The 23,267-nt window shown below is 33.1% G+C and overlaps 1 protein-coding gene across 1 annotated transcript in view; it reads right to left on the bottom strand.

Annotated features, from left to right (window-relative positions):
- LOC145297711 (erlin-2-like) overlaps positions 1-23,267 on the bottom strand; it is a 52,699-nt gene that overhangs the window by 12,307 nt on the left and 17,125 nt on the right. Inside the window, exons 2-8 of the mRNA XM_080143916.1 lie at positions 20,086-20,189; positions 17,881-17,903; positions 15,864-15,944; positions 13,217-13,263; positions 9,563-9,624; positions 4,446-4,571; positions 265-397 (exon numbers count right to left, since the gene is read on the bottom strand). Of these exons, the coding sequence (XP_080000042.1) occupies positions 265-397; positions 4,446-4,571; positions 9,563-9,624; positions 13,217-13,263; positions 15,864-15,944; positions 17,881-17,903; positions 20,086-20,176 (563 nt within the window). The 5' untranslated portion in view covers positions 20,177-20,189. The remainder of the gene's footprint in view (positions 1-264; positions 398-4,445; positions 4,572-9,562; positions 9,625-13,216; positions 13,264-15,863; positions 15,945-17,880; positions 17,904-20,085; positions 20,190-23,267) is intronic.

Below are 23,267 nucleotides of genomic sequence, written 5' to 3'. Positions count from 1 at the left end.
GAAAAAATTTAAAAAAAAAAAAAAAAAAGGGAAATGAGAAAATAAAATCAAAATAAAAATTGCAAAGAAACTAAATTTTCTTTTTTTTTTTTAACTTGACATTACTCTGTCTATTTTCTCACTAGAAAATAGATTTGTCATTAATCAATGGTTTCAACAAACAAAAGAAACACCAATTTAAAGTTGATTATTTTCTAATGAAATTAGAAAAGGGAATTCATTTGCTAAAATGTACAAGATAAAACAGAAAAGACGTCAGCTTACATGGCCTCGTAGTTACGCCGGATACTTTCAGGAATTTTAGGCTTTGTTACTCTCACTGCTTGTACCATAAGTCCATACGCAAGACTGTTTAAATCTTCTTGCAATGCTTTCTTCAAATTCTCATCAATTTGATCTAAAACATAAAAAAGTTTTAATAAAAAAAAGTAGCAAAAAACATTTTTGAAGCATAGTTTTATACTTTAAAAAGGGTCACTCTTATTGACGACAAATTATTTTAAAAAGAAAATTAGTCAAAAGCAAATTATTTTGCTTTACCTTAAACAATTTTGTCCTATTTACATTAAGAAAGTTTAATATTTAATGAGAAATAAGCAGTTAAGTTACATTTGAAAACAGCTGAAAATCAATCAAGCATCTTAAGTTGTCATAATTATCAGTTTTAAGCAAAGTAGCCATACTGTTTAATTGTGGGAAGTAAGATTCATTATGTAGACAAATGGCTAAAGAAAATGGTCATTTTGCTAAAAATCAATGTTTATATACTTTTATATTTTATTACATTTTTTTTTAATTACATTTTCACCCCAAAACAAGGCATGTTACTTTGATGTAGGGGGCTACTATCAGGGACCCAAGTTGCAGGAGTACTATGTAGGGAGTTTAGCGGCAAGATGTCTGCTCACATCACACTTGAACTTCTGCATGCCAGTACAGTTGGGGGAAGCAGGAAACTGGAAGAGAATTCCAAAGTCTGGCAGTTCTGGGAAAGAAGCTATTAGAGCAGAAAACCTTCCTACATCTAGGGATCTCTGTGTAGGGGTGGGATTTCGCTGCTTGTTGGGCTTGTCAGGGGTATTTTCATGTAGAGGGCATAAGAGTTTTTAGTTCATAAACTTTTTGTAGCTCTCTCTTTAACGCTAGTTCTGTCTAACAATACAAAGCAATACTTAGCAACTTAAAAGGAATATTTAATATATATATATTTTTTTTTTACTTAACATTCTTTTATATCTCCTTGGGCAACGCCGAGCAACAGGTCCAGCTAGTTATATATATTTTACATCTATTTTTCTTGCTCTGTCCAATGCTAATTCTGTCTAACAATATAAAGCCACCAGACACAAAGGCATAGACACATGCTCTAAATATTCTATTTTAGTCATTCTTTTGGGTACCGCTTTCTTATTCATACTTTCTTCTAGTTGTTCTTTTATTTTTTTCAACCCGAAACATTTTTGGACGCTTGCGTTAGATATTCTGACTTCTGGATGGTGCTGGATTATCTGCTGGAGCAAGGAAATAAAAGCTGGCGTTGCAGTATATTACAAAGTACAATGTTATTGAAATGGACGTTTTCAATGATAGAGGAATATTATTGAAATGAGATAGATATTTGAAACAATATTTACAGGGTTCTGTGATAAAATAGGACTACAAAAACAATAATTTATCCAAACAATAAGACTGACCTGGTTATGTGACATGACTAACAAAGAAATGTGTTCACAAAACCCAAACCAGTCAGAGAGAAGAACTAAAGAAGATGTAGAAACTAAGAGGACATAGTAGACTCTGAGGGAAGATGAAAATAAAGATCTGTGAATCATAACTTGCTGTTATGGTGTTGCTTTCGGGAGAAAAACATCTGTTCCAGAACTTTAAGCAAAAAATCCATTGCCAGACAACAGCGGCTATGAAAAAGGTATGTCCTCTATTCATTTAAGTCTAACTGATATATACTCAGTGTCATTGTTGGTTTAAAATTATTAGACTGGGATAGTATTCAGGAAAGCTGGAGAAAACTTACAAGATTATATAGGTTACTAACATTCACAGCATTCTCTGTGAAATAATAAAAATGTGTACTCCAGCTCCCATCCCCGAACCGCATATTACCATCTTTTTATATTCTTGAACAAAGCAAATAGCCTCTGCTTTTACTGGATGTCCAATGTGAATTCAGACCCTGCAATATTATTGAAAAACCAATAATAACATATCATTGGATTCCTCATAATATTTTAGTTTCTGATCTTGGTATAGGTTTTTGTTTTTCAATTTAATCAGTGATAAGTGGATATTATTGACCCTAGGTTGAATTGGAGGAAGATTTGAATACCATCAGGACATTCCTTGAAAACTTTAAACTTATTAAAAACTAATTTGAATATTCTGTTAACATATATTGATTTCTATAATGGCTAATCAAACAAACAGTTGACCTTATATATATAAAGTTATAAAATATATATGGTGATTAAGCTACACTGAATATTCTGCGTTTCATCCACTCTAGGACTCTTCAGGCTTAACTTATAACTTACTAACTAGTTCTATCTACGTATTGAGCACTTTTGAAGTAAATACTTAAAGTTTACACATAAATTTATACTTTCGTATATTAATTTTATGTGAGTAAATTAAGTATATATATACACTAGCAGGGAGACCCGATGTCATTTACAACTTCTCCGTAATCATGAAAAACATTCTTCCTTCATTTTGGAACATCCTGTAAATATTTGACACGTGAATTCTTGACCTTTAAGGGGTCAGTATTATTCCAGCTAGTAGGAAAACAAAATTTTAAAAGTGGAAAAACCCGATGCCAATATTGATGAATTACAAGCTAAAGAGTAACAAGAACAATGTTTTGATATTGTTAAACTGAAGATCAACAAACGTTCCATCCTCCCATACTTTTATCATCAAAATTGGTGATATTGCACATTTTTTTTTTTTTTTTTTTTTTTTTTAAATCAAATCGATCGATGGCTTGCTCTAGTTAGTGTCCCCCTTTCCCTTCGCAGTGTACTGAACAAAGGTTCACGTACCTTCCCCTCAGTGACCTAGTTCACAATACATTGTACTCCAAGATTAAACTGTGGAGAACCTACTATAGATTTTATAAAATTATCTGTAAACAATGGTTTAACTTAAAATTTAAAATGCAAAAGTCAAGTATCATGATTTAATTGTGCTCTAAACAGAAACATTCATTTTGAATGCGCCCCTGTCTCATCAAAGAACCAACTGTTGATTTTATGGAATTATTTTTAGGTAATCACTTGAAGGTACAACACACAAAAGTCAAGTATCATGGTTTAATTGTGTCCTAAAAAGAAACATTCTGAACATGCACCTGTCTTATAAAAGAATCTGTACAATTGATTTTATAGGCTAGGCTTTTCTGCTTGTACGGTGATAAAACCTCTCAAATGCACTTGTATAAAAGTGTTAACTTTGGTTATAATTGGTCTTTATTAATTGGATTTTTTTTTTGATTATTGACATTTATCAGATGCATTAAAATGATACAACACCCATGTAAGGACACTCTTAGACACATCAGGTACCTTTGTATGAAATTGAAAAGAAAAACAAGTGAAGCATGCATGGTCCCCCGCGAGTGCACAGTGAATGATGCATAAAAAAAAAAAAATGACTATGTTCAGCATTTAACCCCCCCTCCCCCATTTAGCCCCAAAAGTTCCCAGGGGAGGTCAAATCCTCGTGAAAATGAACAAATAGTGCAGTTTTAGGCCTTAACATATGTAAATTTGAGTTTTGAACCATGAAAAAAAAAAAAAAAAGAAATGACTAAGTACATCATTTATTCATTCAAAATAGAAATCTCAAGGTTTTGGTTTCAATTTCCGATAATGGCATTTGCTGGGAATTTATTATTTAGTGCTAATGCAATATTTCATATGGCATAATCACATTGACACACTGAGTCCCGTCAGATCACTGAAGTTAAGCAACGTTGAGTCTGATCATTACTAAAATGGGTAACCGATTTGGGAATTCCAGGCGCTGTATGTAGGACGTCGACACCACCCTGCAAAAGCTTGCAAAAACCTAACGTCGTCATCTCCCCTAATGGGGATATAGATGTGACTGGGGACCACTTGTGAATTTCATACTCCTATGGAACTTCCTTCTTCAAAGGAAGCCGGTTAAACCCAAATAGGGTTAGTGCCGTTTCACACACACACACACACAATGCAATGTTTTCCATTTTGAAAAAAAAAAAAAATATATATATATATTTGTTAAGAAGAAATGTAAAAAAATGCCCCGTATATTACAAGTACATTGTTCTTTCATAAACATTAATATTGAATGTTTACAAAAAAAAGAAATTATAAAGATGAACAGTAATCTATTTAGAATTAGTATCACTAAACAGAACAGTTACCTCCGTTCCAAATACTCACCAAATAAGTCAATATAAACTTCCTGTAGATTATGCACACTGCAAAACTGGTTCAGCTCATGGTGAATTTTATTATAAATAAGCGTTTTGTCATAGTCAGCCGTGTAATTCTTTACAATATCATGGACTGAAAAAATAAAAAATAAATAAAATATAAAGAATTTTAAAGATCAAAAAATAAAAGCAAAATCACATCTCTTATATGCTGCTGTCACTACCTAAATACCTTTGCAACAAAGTAAACAAATCCTTGTCAAATGGGTTGCACATAACATACAGCAATAGAAAAAAATAAGTAGTAGAAGCAACTATAGAGCTTGCCAGTCTATCTCTTTGTAGGAGTAGTTGCAACAGTTTCCGTACTAATGAAAACATTTATTACCACTTTATGGTTTTAATAATTTGGAGAGGTTTTATTTTTTCTTTCCTCTAAAGTGATATTAAATTGCTCACACCTACCTACTCTGGAATCGTAGACAGATCTTCAACATCCCAGTAATTATAGAAGCAACTGGATTCATAAAAAAATTTTTAAAGAAACTATCTGGCCAGTGAATCAAAGTATTGCACCAAAATATTTGAAATTCTTCATGGTTTCAAGCTTTTCTCCATTGGCACCATTTGTCATCAGTTTTGTTTTATTTGCACCGATTTCTATGCCGTAAGCTGTTGAAGATCTGTCTAGTTGCCTGACCAGGTTCTCCTGTTTTTGTTCTGAGCTTGCGAGTCCATCTATATCATCAGCAAAATGCAGGTTTGTGATTGTTCTGCCACTGGTGGTCTTCAAGTACAATATTTTCCTTGAAGACTACCAGGGACCAGTCAGTATCAGAACAATCACAAACCTTGTTTATTCAAATAAAATGTGAAAAAAAGAGAAAGAGAAAAAAAAAAGAGAAAGAGAAAGAGAAAAAAAAGAGAAAGAGAAAGAGAAAGAGAAAAAAAAAGAGAAAGAGAAAAAAAAGAAAAAAGAGAAAGAGAAAAAAAAGAAAAAAGAGAAAGAGAAAAAAAAGAAAAAAAAGAGAAAAAAAAGAAAAAAGAGAAAGAGAAAAAAAAGAAAAAAGAGAAAGAGAAAAAAAAGAAAAAAGAGAAAGAGAAAAAAAAGAAAAAAGAGAAAGAGAAAAAAAAAAGAAAAAAGAGAAAGAGAAAAAAAAAAGAAAAAAGAGAAAGAGAAAAAAAAAGAAAAAAGAGAAAGAGAAAAAAAAGAAAAAAAAGAGAAAGAGAAAAAAGAAAAAAAAGAGAAAGAGAAAAAAGAAAAAAAAGAGAAAGAGAAAAAAGAAAAAAAAGAGAAAGAGAAAAAAGAAAAAAAAGAGAAAGAGAAAAAAGAAAGAAAAAAGAAAAAAAGAAAAGAGAAAGAAAAAAAAGAAAAAAAGAGAAAGAGAAAAATAGAGAAAAAAATAGAGAAAAAAAAGAGAAAAAAAAAGAAAGAAAAAAAGAGAGAAAAAGAGAAAGAAAAAGAGAAAAAAAAGAGAAAAAAAAGAGAAAAAGAAAAAAAAGAGAAAAAAGAGAAGAAAGAAAAAAAAGAAAAGAGTAAAAAGAGAAAAAAAAAGAGAAAAAAGAAAAGAGAAAAGAAAAAGAGATAAAGAGAAAAAAGAGGAAAAAATAGGAAAAAGAGAAGAAAAAGAGAAAGAAAAGAGGAAAAAAAAGAAAAAAAAAACTGCAATTATTTATTTTTATAATTTAAAGTAATTTTTTTTCAGTTGTGTCAATATTCAGTAAAGAAATTCGACTGACGAACACCAGCTAAACATAAATTGCATCCAAATTTGCATGATTCGAATACTAGAACATTTGACACTGCTATATATATATATATATATATATATATATATAAACAAACTTGCCTCCTCCCTTGAGGCTCTCATTCACAAATATCCGTGGGCTTAGAACTAACTTAGCTGATATTGAAGCATTTCTCTTAACAAATACCCCGGATATCTTAGCACTAAGACTAACCTACACTCCTCCATTCCCTCTAACCACTTTAACATGCCTGGATATCTCCCACTCTGCCGTAAGGACTCTGACAGACATATGCACGGACTTGGAGTTTACATTCGTAATACCCTTCCCTTGACTAGAGAAACAAACCTAGAAACAGATGATCAAGCCTTTATGTGCTTTAGACTAAACGTGCAACACAGTATTAGCTACTATTATTTTCTCTACCGCTCTCCCTCGACTCAGGACTGCTCCATAATAAACAAAGTATCTGACAGCATAGACACGGCACTGTCCCTCGACACTAGCGCACAAATACATGTGTTTGGTGACTTTAATGTCCACCACAAAAACTGGCTTGGATTCTCTACTCACACAGATGCAGCGGGCAGCACAACCCATAGCTTCGCTATATCTCACTCCCTATCACAAATTGTTACGTTTCCAACCCGTTTCCCTGACCAGGAAGAACAACACGCATCACTTCTAGATCTGTTTTTGACCACAGTTCCCGATGACTGCATAACGAAGGCCCACAGCCCACAGCCCACTCGGGAACGCTGATCATGCAGTGATAATGGTTGAAATCGCCCTAAACTCTAGACCCAAAACTGAAGAGCCAGTGCTCAAAACAACGAGATATTATAATAAGGCTGACTGGGAAGCCATCAGGGAACTAATTAGAGATGCTCCATGGAAAAATATTTTCTCTCTCCCTGCTGAACAATGTGCAAACGAGACCACTGACTGGTTCAAAACTGCAATCGAAGCGCATGTTCCCATGCGGAAATTTTATAGTAAGCCCCACTCTCCCCAATGGTTTACGTCGACTTGTGCAACTGCCATTACTCAAAAGCAGCATGCATACCGTAGGTTTAACCGACATAAGTCCAGTTCAAACAGACTGAAGTATATAGAAGCTAGAAATAACGTTAAGAAAGAAATAGCGACAGCTAAGAGAGAATTTACGGAAACCACTAAAAAGCGCATCGAAGCACAAAAACTAGGAACTCGAGACTTCTGGAAAATCTACAACAGTGTAGTAAATAATGGGCAATCAACAATTCCCCCACTAACCAACAATCACGAGGTTGTCTCCTCAGCAACCGACAAGGCTAACATGCTTGCCAGTCGGTTTGCCTCAAACTCCACACTGGACCCTTCCAACCACCCCCTACCTGACTTTCCTATGCGGACAGACGCCACACTAGACGATCTGAAAACCACCCCTGCTCAGGTGCATGCTATCATAAAAAACCTTGACACCTCAAAAGCATGTGGACCCGATCTTATCCCAGCTGTGCTATTAAAAAAGTGCTCAGCCGAAGTAGCTCCAGTTCTCTCCAAACTCTACAACAAATGTCTTAATGAAGCTTGCTTTCCGGGCTGTTGGAAAACTGCTTCTGTTGTACCAGTATTCAAGAATTCTGGCGAAAGGACAGACCCATCAAATTATCGCCCCATTAGCTTCCTCCCACTTTTTGCCAAAATATTTGAGACCATAATTAACCATGCTCTAGTCCATCATCTTACAGATGCTAAACTACTGACTGACAAACAATATGGATTTAGACAAGCCCGTTCCACAGCAGACATCCTCACTGTGATCTCTGAACGTATATACCATTCACTGGACAAAGCGGGGGAAGGCAGAGCGGTAGCTCTAGATATATCTAAGGCTTTTGACAGGGTATGGCATGAGGGTCTCCTCAGTAAAATCAGATCATACGGTATCACTGGTAGAATACTTAACATAATTAAATCCTTCTTAGATAAGAGAAAAATCCAGGTAGTCCTCGACGGTCGCACATCTAAACAATATGATATAAATGCGGGAGTGCCCCAGGGTTCTATCCTTGGACCTCTATTGTTCCTGATATTCATAAATGACCTCCCCGACAACATTGCCTCTGAGATGGGTATATATGCTGATGACACTACACTCTATGGCAGACACGACGGGAAGACGAATGAACACATTTCTAAAGAAATGGCAGAAACACTAGAGGAAGACCTCCAATCTGTAGTGGAATGGGGACAAAAGTGGTTGGTCGCGTTCAATGCTGCCAAGACTAAACTAGTTTCATTCAATAATTACAAGAAACCCTCTCTACCACCCATAGCAATGGCCAACGACTCTTTATCTGAGAGTCCATCTTCCAAACGTTCACAGGAAACATGAATTGGAACAATTACATTGAAGGCATTGCCAGGGCCGCTGCAAGAAAGGTAGGCTCTCTCTACCGTGCTAGAAAACTACTAACACCCAAAAGTATCCTGTACCTCTATAAGGCCACCATTCGCCCATGTATGGAGTATTGCTGCCACATCTGGGCTGGTGCATCTGCTACTAGTCTCTCGCTCCTTGACAAGGTTCAAAAGAGAGTCGCAAACCTGATAGGCCCTGAACTGGCATCTAAGCTTCAGCCTCTGTCCCATCGACGAAATGTTGCATCCCTCTGCCTTTTCTACAAGTATTTTAGTGGTGAATGCTCTGACGAACTGCAATCACTTGTGCCCCCACGACGCGAGCACCCTCGACAAACCCGACAGGCTACTAGATCCCACCCCCACACTGTAGAGGTCCCTAGATGTAAAAGATCTTTTTATTCCAATAGTTTCTTCCCCAGAACCGCAAGACTTTGGAATTCCATTCCAGGTCCCTGCTTCCCCAACAGTACTGACGTGCAGAAGTTCAAGTGTAACGTGAACCGACACCTTGCTGCCCAAATCCCTACATAGTACCCCAGTAGTTGTTGCCCCTGATAGTAGCCCCCTACACCAAAGTGGCAATTTGCCTTGTTTGGGGTGAAAATGTAATAAAAAAAAAAAAAAAAATATATATATATATACATACACATATATATTTATTATATACATATATATTGGGTAAATGTAAAGTCTTTCTGGAACATTCCTTTACTGTAGAGGTCTCAAGATGCCAGAATGATTTTCTGCACTAATAGCTTCTTCCCTTGGACTGTCTTCAGAATCACTCCCCTTCCCATCGATTCTCCCAACGTGCAAACATTTAAATGTAATCTGAACAAACATCTTGCTGACTAATTTCTCTAACCTGCTCCTCTTTAAATCTGGCTCCTAACACAGTACACTCATATGCTTCGGTGGCTATTTGCTTTGTTTGGGACAGAACAAAAGAAAAAAAATCTAACTCACCAGCTGCAATATCCAATTTATTGACAACTTCTATGCGGTCAAAATATATCATGACACCACCGCTGAAAAAGAGAATAGAAAAGCATGAAAACGAGTAAAACAAAATTGTAAGCCATCTACAGGAGAAGGTAATGCTTGGAAGAGAAATGTAGATATCATCTACAAGATGTTTGTAAAGTCTCAATTTCCTTCTATTCATTTAACATCATTTTTCCTTCATGCAGAGGTAAGACATTTGTTGCAGAGGTAAGACATTTGTTGATATTATGTAAGCTTATGCTCAAATTCTCACAGTTCAACCGTCTCCAGATTTCAAACTATATGGTCTTGTCTAAACACTTGCTTCCGAGTTTTCTTTGGCCAATCTTAACTTCTGACCTCTGACCTTCTTCAGCTGTATCCCCGAGTTCGACAAGAAACACCTGAACAAAGTCGGAGGTTACATCATCTAAAACATTGTCAGAAAAACATTCAAGATGAGAATAGTAGTGTCAATAATCAATCCTCATCTCAAAAATTCAGAAACAAAACATTTTAAAATTTTGGAGACAAAGATTGATTATCTGAACTACTGTTCTCATCTTGCGTGTTATTCTCACAATATTCTTCTGGCCAGCAATTTCAAGCAAACAATAGATAGAGATTACTAAATTCTCTTCCCATTTCTATTCTTGTTACCATATCACTAATAATGGTGTTGGAGGTAAATGTTTTTCTGGACTAACATTATCCACCTGATAATCCAAGGTGTAGGTCCTTGACTAACATCCAAGGAGGTCATTTTATCAGTAAGTGCAAAATACCAGGGCAGCTGCATTGCCATTTGGTGAATGGGGTCTGGGACATGCAGTATCTTCTGGTGGGGCTTTTTGATGTCATAATAGGGGGAACTGCTACAACTTTTCCTTTTCATTCGTCTACAAAAATCTTCCTTCTTCACTTTCTCCTTCATTTGCTTCCCTTCGGCCGTGCTCTAAACAACTCAAGGGGGGAAAAAAAAAGAAAAAAAAAAAAAAAAAAGAAAAGGGAAACTCCCAAACCACAAGGTCTCCTTCCCTAACATCAGGGGTTTACGTTCCAACTTTCCAAAAGGTTGAAATACAATTACAGGAGACCAAACCAGACCTGTTGCTCTTGTGTGAAAATGACATTAACTCAAATGCTTCTTTAGCCGATTTCTCCATCAAAGACTATTCTAACTTCACATCCAAGACCCATTTTTCACCATACAAGTTCTTTTACACAAGAGATGTTGTGAGCCTGCCTCTGCGCTATCGTTATTTTCATGGCAAGTGCTTGTCTGAGCTTCAATCTATGGTTCGCCCTGCAAAACTTTCATAAAACACTTGTCTAGCTACAACCACTATCAACAATTTGCCCCACTCTAACTGTGCCTAAATCTAAATGCAAACTACATGAACAGAGTTTTCTTCTAGAACTGCCTCTCTGTGGAACTGTCCTGCTGGTTTGTATTCCAGCTAACTACAACATGGTCATCTTCAAGTCCAATGTAAACAAGTTATTGTTGGGCTGTCCCCTTAAATAATCAAATGCTACCTAATTTTCACCACTAACAAATACTACGCTGTTGTCTCAGTGACCACCATACTCTCACCAGGTCCTGATATTGGTAACTCCCTTAAAAAAAAAAAAAAAATAAAATAAAAAATTCTACCCAGTCATTCCACCCAGTCATTCCATTTAAAATTCTGGACAGATTCCAAAGTTAGACAAAAAGATTCCTGAATTCGACAAGATATTCGACATAGACCAAACCACTGTGAGATCCAAGATGAGAACAGTAATTTGAATAATCTAATACAAAAAACATTATCAAGATGAATTGTTTGGCAGTACGTTTGTATTGTAGTTTTCTTGAAGCATTGCATATAGTATATAAGACAGATTTAGGGTTTACAATGTTGTGACACTGCAAAAGCATGAATATCGGGTGCACTGAAAGAATAGATGAAAAACAAGGTGATCAAGTGACATCAAATGACAATATGTAATCATTTTTTTTTTCTGTTTCATCTTTAATCAATGATGTCAAAACTTTACTTATCTATCTACATCTATAAAAGTGAAATTGTCTCTGTGTGTGTGTGTGTGTGTGCGTGTACATTTCCCTACTAAACTACTTTGTCAATTTTCAGTCTACAAACTCGAGATTAGACAGAAGGGGTATTGAGATTTGGGAAATTCTTTTTAATCGGCTTTTGGCCAGAAATTTGGCTGCCAAGGGATCAAAGTTCAATGATTTTACCTTTGAAAACTCTACCAAACACCTCTGCCAATTTTGGGTCTAAACACTTGAAATTTAAAATGTATATAGATCAAACTTTTTAATTTGATTCGAGTCCAAAACAATTAATGTTAAGGGGTCAAAATTGGGGTCAAAGGTAAAAAAATTTGACCTGTGGTCTACCAAATTACTCAGCCAATTTTAGGTCTAAACATTTGAAATTTTACATAAAGTGTATTCAAACATGCAGCAAGCTTTTTAATCAGTTTTTAGGTGAAAATTTGGCTGCCAAGACGTCAAAGTTGAAAGAGTTGACCTTGCATACTCTATCAAACTTCTCCATCAATTTCAGGTATAAACACTTGAAATTTTAGATGTAGGTTACCTGAACAGGAGTCAAACTTCAATATATATATATTAGTGTTGGGTCGATTAATCAGAATTTTTAAAAAATCGGAAATTTTGGGGGTATTGGAATCAGTATCGGAGAAAAAATTTGTGCCTATTTTGCGATGCCAACACGAATTCTTTTATATTTTTTTTTTTTATTTGATTTTGTTTAAAGAAAATATTCTACCGCTGATAGTAATAATAAAGTAGTGAATATCTGTTGATTTTAATCTTTTAGTAAAACTGAAATCGATTGATCATCCCTCACAAGTGTATCTGTACGTTTAAGAACATATCTGCCCATTTCACATTTATTTTTACGGTAATCGTGAAAAGTAACAACTTTATAGTTAAATATGAAAGAATCGGAAATTTAATACGGAATCGGTAAAAATACTGGAATCATCCCATCCCTGGTATTTTGGGGGAGGGGGGGGTCATTGGATTTTTATCTGTCAACCGTTTCATGACTGCATATGCCTGAATCATTCACATGACAGCTTATGTTAAGAATAAATAGGTTCGAAAACACTTTTTGAAGATCGTGTCAAGCTAGCCTAATGATTACCGTACTTGACTGTTTTTAGGTTTCGATCTCAACTAGAGTATTTTTTTTCTATTTTTACTTACAAAAAGTGAACTGTTTAGAAAAAACATACACATGCACAGATCTCAGTTTCTTTCAATTTTTGCTTCATTCTTTTTTTTTTTTTTTTTTTTTTTTTTTAAAAAAGAAATTACATGTTTTATACCGGGTAACGCCGGGAATATCTGCTTATATCTGAGTATCTAAACCTCTTTACAAAATATATCCATTTCAAAGTACTTTTGGAAAAAAACAAAAACAAAAAAAAAAAAAAACAGATGAAGTTATATCAGTAAAACTTTGTCTAGTGATTGAAGATAAAACAGAAAATTATTTTATTTTTTTATTTATTTATTTATTTTTTTTTTAACACTTCGTTTTACACTTACCCCTTCCAAAACCTAAAATTTATAAAATAAATAATTTTGTTTACCTTGTACCGCACGGCACATTTTTCACCTCATCAGTTTGTAAAGTTGTCTAGAGAAAAGAAAAACATGATATTTACAAACCATCAATATTAAAAAAAAAAAAAAATAAAATTGATATTCTTTTGGTTTTTAATATTTTTTTTATTTGTTTTATTTCCTTAGATTCCTCTTAAATAGTCTTTCATAGGAGGGAGGGATGGGGAAAGAAGTCCTCCAAAAATACATCTGCATCATCTCAAAAACAGAAATAAATTGCATTAAATATGGTTATATAAAACACTCGATGTCAGTATTTTAACAGTGTTCAATCATCTAAAGCAGAGTTTGTACATAGTTTCACTGTCCATTTCCACAATACAATGCAATTTCAGAACAATGTACTTTATGTATTTTAATGATACTTTATTAATACTTAAAAAAACTAATTTAATAGTATTTAATTTTGCTTTGCTCGGGCCCTATGTACTGTTCATAATTTATGTGCATATATATTAAAAAATTTGACTCATGTCCAGGTAATTTTCATCTAAAATTTAGAGCCAAATTTGGCGGAGGAGTTTGGTAAAGTCTGCAAAGGTCAACTCTTAACTGTGACCTCTTGGCAGACAAATTTTCGCTGAAAAACTGATTAAAAAGCTTGCTGTATGTCTGAATACCCTTTATGTAAAATTTCAAATGTTTAGACCCAAAATTGGCTGAATAGTTAGCTAGAAACTGCAAAGGTCAAATCTTTTGAACTGACCTCTTGGCAGCCAAATTTTCAACCAAAAACTTGCTTGCCCTATGTTTGAATACACTTTATGTAAAATTTCAAATGTTTAGACCAAAAGTTGGCCGAGTAATTTGGTAGAGACCGCAGAGCTCAAATTTTTTTTTTTTTAACTTTGACCACAGTTTTGATCCCTTAACATTTGCTTTGGGCTCAAATCAAATTAAAAAGTTTGATCCATGTCCAAGTAACCTACATCTAAAATTTCAAGTGTTTAGACCCAAAATTGGCAGAGGTGTTGAGTTTTCAAAGGTAAAAATCATTGAACTTTGACCCCTTGGCAGCCAAATTTCTGGCCAAAAACCGATTAAAAAGAATTTCCCAAATCTCAATACCCCTTCTGTCTAATCACGAGTTTGTAGACTGAAAATTGACAAAGTAGTTTGGTAGGGAAATGTACATACACATAATTTCACTTTTATAGATATTTTGACACATTTTACTGAACATAATACAGTTTTCAAGGCCTTTTCCATATTTTAAAGGATTCTTCAAGGTAATAATAGAAATAAGGCCTTTTCAAGACAAAAGTAAAAATTCAAGGGGTTTTAAACCTGTGCAAACCCTGTGAAGTAAGTTGGTCATACAGTTGCATTTCCTTTCTTCAATTTTTTTTTTTTTGTTCATGCTGGGAATAGGGCATCCTACCGGATACCAGACATTCACCTACTATCTCATACATCCCAACAAAGAGATCTTTAAGATTTTAACTGTCCATTTAAGTGCAATTGTTAGAATTTCTCTTGCACTTGGTTCACCAAGTATATTTGCCAGATAGTTTTTACCCCCCCCCCACTTTTTTTTTTTTTTTCAAGAGTCCAGTTCATTGTTTTGACTCTCGAGTATATATCCAACATAGTTAATCAACCGAGAACCACATCTCTCGATATAAAAGCATATAAGATATCAAAGGATACACACTCAAGAGTCAAAACAATGAAAAGAATATGCTGTTGTCCTAGCCCTACTAATAACTGGAATAAGAGTTCTTATTAAGACTCCAGTTTCTTTTCATGTCATACATAACACCTTAGTATTTCATTATCTTTCCTTCCTCAGCTCTGTTGAACCCAGCATCATTGAGAATGCTAACTTCTAATAAGGTTGCTTCTCTCTCCTTGTCACTAATCGCTTCATTTTCTAGGATGTAAGAATTGCACAGTCATGGTGGACAGTGTATGACTTATTTCCAACTGTTCTTTATGGTACATGTTCCCACGTATTTGCTGCTACATTTGATATTCAACTTTTTTTACGGATTGCCGAATGGAGATATTTACACACTTCTAACTGTATATGCAAGTGTGTGAAAAAAGCAGAACACAACTAAAAATAACTGAGTGTGCACAAGTGTGGGAGGAGGACGGGGGGGGGGTCATTCTTTGATGAAAGAAAAGTCATCTAACTCCCCTATCCCCTTCATGACAAAATTAACATTTTCAGTTTTCAGAGAACTGTCATAAAAAGGAGAAAAGGAAGGCAAAGTAAGATGAAGAGAGTGAGAGAGAAAAGCAGGAAAAGGAAAAAAAGATAAACGGAGAGAGAGAGAGAAATGAAGAGAGAGAAAAAGAAAATCCAGCCAAGTAACTACAAAATAAGAAAATAAGGTTCTAGCAATTTGGCAAAAATCATTTTTTTCTTAAAATTGAATTGCTCTATAAAAGCAGATGGCTGAAATCTGAAATGTTTGATAAATGGATCTCCATATGGGCTCAATAAATAAATGTTTATTTCTGAAAATTATAATTATTTAACAATGTAATAGAATCAAAAAAGAAAAAACAAAAATCTAAAAGTAAATAAAAATTGAAAAGTAAAAATAATTTGATCCAAATTATTAATAAAAAAAAAAAAAAAATGACTGTGCATGATTTTCTTACCTGGACCGATCGAAATGACGTAATAAAAGGTAGCATAAAATGGTATCCGGGATCACTTGTGGCAGTCAGCAAAGCACCTCCCTAAAAAAATGAAAAATAAATCAATAAGAAATAAAAATAAAAGAAACATTACACACATCATCGATTTAACATCCATTTTACATGCCGGCATGTGTTGGATGGCTATTAGAAATTGATTTCCAAACTAACCTATCTCTGGCCAGGTCACTTATTCCTCTTTCTCTCAAGTCCTTCCTCATGTTTTACTTAACCTACTACTATTGATTTAACTCATCTGCATATTCTAACCCAAAAGTTCTCATCAATTCTTTCAATGTGACCAAACCAACAAAGTCTACTTTTCTGCACACATTTTTCTATATTGTCCAAATTACATTTTCTGAGGTCATAAGAATAAAGTTTGTCTTTAAGACCTTCACATTACACATCCATCGTATCATTATATAATTTATCTTCATGTAAAGCATTCATCAAACCTTACTCGGCAGGTTTCACTTCCATACATCATCAAACTGTATACACAAGCTTAATAGATGCTCTCCTTGTTCGAAAGTGGTAATTCTCTGCTGGTTAGTAATGACATAAATTACCTGAACTTACCCCATCCACTCCTATATCTTACTATCACACTGGCATTTGCTTTATCCTAAAAAATATTTAGTTTTGAACAGAAGTAAACTAAAGAATACATGCAAGCAAAAAAAAAAAAAAAAAAAAAAAATGGTTTTGTAACGTACTCGCTGGTTCCACTATTAAATGACTAAGCCAGGACACTTATGCATATTGACGATCCACGTGCCAAGATAATGTCGCGTCAGCATTTTAAGGCATGGCATAAGGATGATGTCACGGGATGAAAGGCATATATAGGTATTAAGATCAGAAGGAAAAGAGGAAGAGAAGAAAAAGGTAAAGACGTGTGGCAATTTGAAAGGTGCGCTCGACAAGCATGCAAGTTTGCTGTCTCCTTTTACCCCTTCGAAAGCAAGCTGGACGACCCATGAGTTCTAGAGAAAATTACAACACGTCAGTTGATTGTAGCTTAAACACAGAACTGCTAACGAGAAAGAGTGAGCAGACTTGTTGTGTTGAAAATATGTGTTGGCAACTAAAACCGGACGACGTAACTTTTTGTTCTTTCACCTAAAAAAGTTGCATCATATTTTTTTTTGTAAGTTACGTGTTCGTCATATTTAAAAGTAATAACAGCGTTATATGTAGACATTTGTAAAATTCATAAATAGATTTGGATTATTCAAATTACTGTTCTCATCTTGAGCGTTATTTTCACAACATTCTGGTCGATGTAACTTCAGATCTTCAGGCGTACGTTGTTGATCTTGGGACTCTTTCTGTGGAAACGTGAAATTAAAGAGGAGGATAAGAAAAAGGAAAAGACGCGTAGCAATTTGAATGGTACACTCGACAAGTATGCGAGTCTCCTCCTCCTAGTTTTACGAAAGTGAGATGGCTGACCGATGAGTCCTAGAGAGATTTACGGCAACACCACAGCTAATTGTAGCTAAAAACAAAGGACTATTATGTGACAAGAAAGAGAAAGAAAGAACCAAACATGCTTATGTTGAAAATACATGTTAGCAACTTGTGTGATTGTGTGTGTGATGAAAATGACTTTTTTTTCATCTAAAAATTTTTGTCCGTTTTATTTTGTTTGCGACTGCCATACAATGTTTGGTTCATTTTTCGAAGTAATAACAATGTTACATTGTAAGGTCTTACAAAATGTTGATATTTAAATCATATAAATACTTGGAGTTTGTTTTTAACTTTTAAATTTATAAGTAGCTAACGGTTAGAGGTGTACGCTCTTTTTAAACCAATTTCTTTTTTTAAATAGTATTTTGAAACTTAAATTAGTTCATCACATTTTTTTATCTATTTTAAATGAATTGATTATTTTCTCAAATTTTACAAATCTCATGTACTATATTCATTAAATTATCTTATTAAAGAAGAGAGATGAAAACATACTCACTCTGTAATATACGCCAACATGACCTAGAAAAAAAAAAAAAAAAAAAAAAAGAAGACAATATATTAAAATATAGTTTTTAAAAAATTACATGAATCCAAATAATGGATGTTTCAAAACAGTAATGTTTCTTTTAATCCTTAAATAAAAAAAATTTTTAAAAAGTTTTAATTGATATTTTTATGTCAATTGAAGCTTGATGTATTATTCAATTAAGCTAGATACCATTATGTTCACTTTTATAAGATTTTTCATTCTCATCCTAATCTTTTTTTAAGTAGTTTTATTCAAAAATTTTATCAATTTGCTCAATTTTATCATTGCACTGCACATCTTGTTCGATGTTATTATGCAAGTGGAAGCACTCCTACTGTGGTCATGCTACAATTAAAATGCAAAAATAATCCACTATATAACTGATCCAGAACTTTCTTCCTTCATTTTTGGACATCCTGTAAATATTTGATATGCAAACTTTGAAGGGGTCAAGTATTATTCCAGCTAGTAGTAAATGAAAGGAAATTTTGTACAGATTACAATTATGTTTTCAAGTCCATTAAACTAATTAGGATAATTAAATTTCATTTTTACTGTGAAAATTATTAGGTGAGTTTCTACCACTATTTCGTATAATTGTTTTATTTTTAAGTCATTGTCAAGACTTCAAGACACATTGCAGACATTTTTTCTTGTCCCATGTAACACTTGACACTACATGTTTTCTGAAGAGAATAAACACAACACCAAAAATTTATCAAGGTAGATAGAAGACTAAATTGCCTTTGGTAACATTTATTTGCTATATATTTGTTTTTTTTGGCCACTTTTTCATACCTCTGTGAATTGTAAAACAAACCCCATAAAAGTTATTCTTTTACTTAATTGGATAAGTGGTTCATGTGTTTTAACTTATTTAAAAGCATGGTCAGTCATTCTTTTTCAAAGATTTTTTTTTTCTTAAATACTTTTCTTTTCCATAACTAAAATCTTACACTTTCTAAATAATAAAAATAAAATGAATACTTTATGTTTGTAAGTTAGTTGACGAACATTTTGTTTACAGACTTTTTGTGTGCACGTCTCGGCACACAAAAAGTCTCATGTTTATATGTGGTTGTCATTACTTCTAGCAATTCGTGCATAAAAAGTTTTTATCTAATTCTTTTCAAATTTTAGGACAAAAGAAATTAATATATTCGCTAATAAATAGTGTTTGAAAACAGTTTCTATCTTTACTCATCTTTGTATTACAAAGTGTTAACTTTGAGATGTTTTATTTGTGACTCAAAAACCAAGAAAACAAAAACATGTTCATTGTCGGTTATTCTTTTTCAAATATTTTTTTTAAATTTTTTTTTTTTTAAATATTCTTTTCCCGTCTATAATTAAAAACTTGTTTTCTAAATAATAACAAAAATAAAATGAATACATTATGTTTGTAAGTTAGTTGACGAACATTTGTTTACAGATTTTTTGTGTGTCACGACGCACAATAATTCTCATATTTATATGCGTGTCACTATTTCTATTGACTCGTGCATAAAAAGTTTTTATCCAATTCTTTTCAAATTTTAGGACAAAAGAAATTAATACATTCACTATTAAATAGCGTTTGAACACAATTTCTATCTTTACTTATCTTTGTACTACAAAGTGTTAACTTTGAGATATTCTAACTTTGGATTGGAAAGACATACGTGTTGTTCAAATTTTCATAGCAAAGACAATTTTTCCCCCTGATTAGCTAAAACAACGATGGGTACAACTTTTTTGCTTTGAGTGTTTGTGAACACACCCCGACTGCTTATTTGCAAAAAGTGACCTACCGCCAGCGGGCATGCTATGCGGACAGGTTTTGTCATTAATAATCGGATTTAAATAGCAATTTCTTCAAACATACAAATCATAACAAAAATATTTAAATACCATTTAAGTAAATTTTATTGTAAATCCAGTTATAGAAGTTTTATTTTGATGGAGGTAGGAGAGTGTCAAATTAAGTAGTAGTGTGCGCCTTGTCCAGCGCTGAACGTTATGGTGTCTGGTATTGCTTAAAAAAGAAAGAAAAAAAAAAGATAGTTTCTGGCATTGGAAAATAGGCACAAATTTTTCCGATTCCGATATCTTAAATAATTATGATTTTTTCAATTCCTGATTCCCATAAATCGTCCCAACACTAAAAAAAAACAAAACGTACAAAATACTCACCTTCATCGATGCGATGGATGGAAGAATTGAAGATCATAACTGCCACAGCAAATATGACTCCAATCGTCACAAATGCTGCATGGATCGCCATATTGGAAGGTCACCTGCAATAAATGTAAAAATAAACACATTTTAGGAGTCTTCATTTTAAAACGATTCACATCAAGTTACTAGAACGCAATAGAATGCCGAGTCATAATGGATCAACACGAACTGAAAGAAATTAAGATATATAATGGTGGAACGAGCTATTCAGATTTCACCTTTTTATTAATACAACACATAAATGCATTTTTTTTTATATACTCTTATTGCATTAGATTATATTCTTACTTGCGTTAGTGCAGTCTGATGGACGTTCTGTATATGATATATTTTAGGAACGTTTCCAATAGACTTGAAATTAATCTTTTTTTAAATTGAATTTTCAAATTCATTGTACTTAAAAAAAAAAAAAAAAAAAAAAAAAAAAAAAAAAGAAACAAAAAAAAGAAACAAATGAAGCATGCATGATCGAGGACACAGTGAACGAGGCATTAAAAAAAAAAAAAAAATGACTAAGTTCAGAATTTGCCCCTTCCCTCCCATTTAGCCTCAAAAGTCCCCAAGGTCTTAACATATTTAAATCTGAGTTCAGTATCATGCAAAACTGCTAAATAGACATACACAGAAAATTTTGAACAAATATGGTAAAATAATCCCAAAAATGGAGTGTTTTTATTAGCCCTAAAAGAGCCCCTGGGGCATACCCAAGAGTTATCGCGAAGTATAGACAAACAAAATTATATAGAAATCAGTTACAACTTTTCAGAAAGTTTTATACAAATCTAAGGCATCAATTTTTTGTAATCAGCAAAAAAGTGTCAATTTTAGCCATTTTAACCCGAAAGGCACCTCTATGGGAGCAACCGGAGTTTTCCCAGAAAATCCGTTCCATTACTTTTTTACTCATATCATGTTTAATGTTTGTGCAAAATTTCAAAAAATTCCAAGGCATAGTTATTGAGAAAAGTGCGGATAGACGAACAAACAAGGGTGAATTTACAGGTCCACCCTCCTTTTGTCGGGGGACCAATAAAAAAATTAAAATATTAATAATGACTATATTAATCAGTTTAAAGAACAAATAGAAAAAAAAAATAATAATAATTGTGTAATTCATGTGTAGAGGAGAAACATGTATGTTTGAAATACCAATAAAAAACACAATAAAGTAAAATATATTCAGGTTAAGAATATAAAAAATGAAGGCAGACGTTTAGGAAATTGATCCCCACCTCTAAATTTCATGATTTACACTTTTTTAGCTTTTTTTTTTTTTTTTTTTTATTGTTAATCTCATCGATTACAAACTTAAACTTTCAGACTAAAAAAAAAAAAAAAAAAATTTATGACTTATCGTCAGGGATCAGTTTTCAATTCTAAAGTTCTACTAAATTGAACACATACTTTGTGATCATCAACGAGAAAAATACTGCAGCTCTCACTTGACTGGTAATTATTCTTGTCTAAAAAGGAATTGATTTTTATCTCATATCCCATGTGAACATTTTTTTTTTTCTTTTGTTGAATTCTTTAAATTATTTGTTGTTTTTTTTTGAATAAGTTACTTTGGTAACAATTATTTGTTGTGAACTTGAAAAAACTACTTGTCTGGCCCAAATATAAATGTCATATTGGTAATGTTCTATTTTAGTGTCGGAAAAAACGTATGACTATAAGTATTTAAAATAACGCATTTAAACCAAGTTAATGCAAACTAAACAGAAATATTATTTGTATCAAATGCTAAAAGTTAGATCAGTTGAATTGTCAGATGTTTTTACTCATAACCCAAACAACATGTTTTTCTTATATACATTTAAACTTTATATTCAATTTTGTTTGAATTTAATATTTTTGGAAATTTTTTTTTTCTGACGCTAAAATAGAACATTACTGTGATATACTCAAAACATGTAAAAATCGTCATCAAGTTGGAAAGAAAGTAAAAATTTACCCTAAACCCCTTTTTTAAACGGGAATAATCACCGATCATGTGAGAGTTGCAATATTTTTCTCAGTGATGGTCACAAAGTAAGTGTTTAATTTAATAGAACGTTATAATTGAAAACTGATCCCTGACATTTTTTTGTTTTAAAAAATTTTTTTTTTTAATCTGAAAATTAAATTCGTAATCGATGAGATTAATGTGTAAATTGTGGAATTTAGAGAGGGGGAGGGTCAACTTCCTAAACGTTCACGAAAAAAGAAAGGCTCGTCTGAGTCAAGTATAAATGTTAGATTGTTATTTGGATTTACTTTACATGTTGGATACTGACAAAATCTCAACCAATAGGCAAGTTTAGCATAAATTTCTTCACTAAAAGTATTTGTTATCGTTGAATAGAAATTCTGTCAAGATAAAATTTTAAAAAGATACATGGACACATTACGATAAGTGTTTAAGTTCCGACAAATTGGATTAAATTACTTTAGTTACTTTATTGAAGAATTTATTCCACTTACCACTTTGTATTTAAATAGACACAGATTTTCTAAAACAAAAATTAACATGATATCTATCACTGATTGGCTCGAAAAATTGCGAAACTTTTTTTTTTTTTTTTTAAATCAAAATGGAAATCACTAATCAGATTTAAATATGCAAGGTTAACCAAACAAAAGTGCACCCCCAAAGTCCAACCTTATGAGTAATGGCAACGTGGTTGTATTAGAAATATCCAGTTGATAATCCAGATATACTGCAAAATTTGTTATACTCTAGTTTATTGTTTAAGTGAAAATTTTCAGAAATTAAGGAGCACTTCCTGGGGCCTAACACTTGATCTCTAGATGAGAAACAAAAATCCAAGAATTCCATTTCTCCTTTGCCTTTTAAACATCGAGTTAGCAAAGAAATGAACATTAATTTTCCTTTTCCCAGTCAAGTATGTTTTAGTATATCTGTCTATTTAGTCTTACTGGATGCCAGAACAAGAATTCATCTAGTCTGGTGGAACACCCAGCTTAGTGTGGTTACCAGAAGCAACAACACTAAGATACATCATTCATTGTATAAGCCAAGGGTTTACATGAAGGGGGAAGTATCCTCGATGTCATGTTGTCCTGACAAACCCCTGTACAGAGAGACCTTAGTCTCTCAAAGATAGTGCCTAATAGATCATGCTCAAGTTTGTTTT

Source organism: Euprymna scolopes, chromosome 18 (genome assembly GCF_053919585.1).
Source record: "Euprymna scolopes isolate OS-2025 chromosome 18, ASM5391958v1, whole genome shotgun sequence".
In the NCBI taxonomy this organism is placed as follows: domain Eukaryota; kingdom Metazoa; phylum Mollusca; class Cephalopoda; order Sepiida; family Sepiolidae; genus Euprymna; species Euprymna scolopes.
The sequence above is the reverse complement of the archived record's forward strand: the minus strand, read 5'-3'. Positions and strand labels throughout refer to the sequence as shown.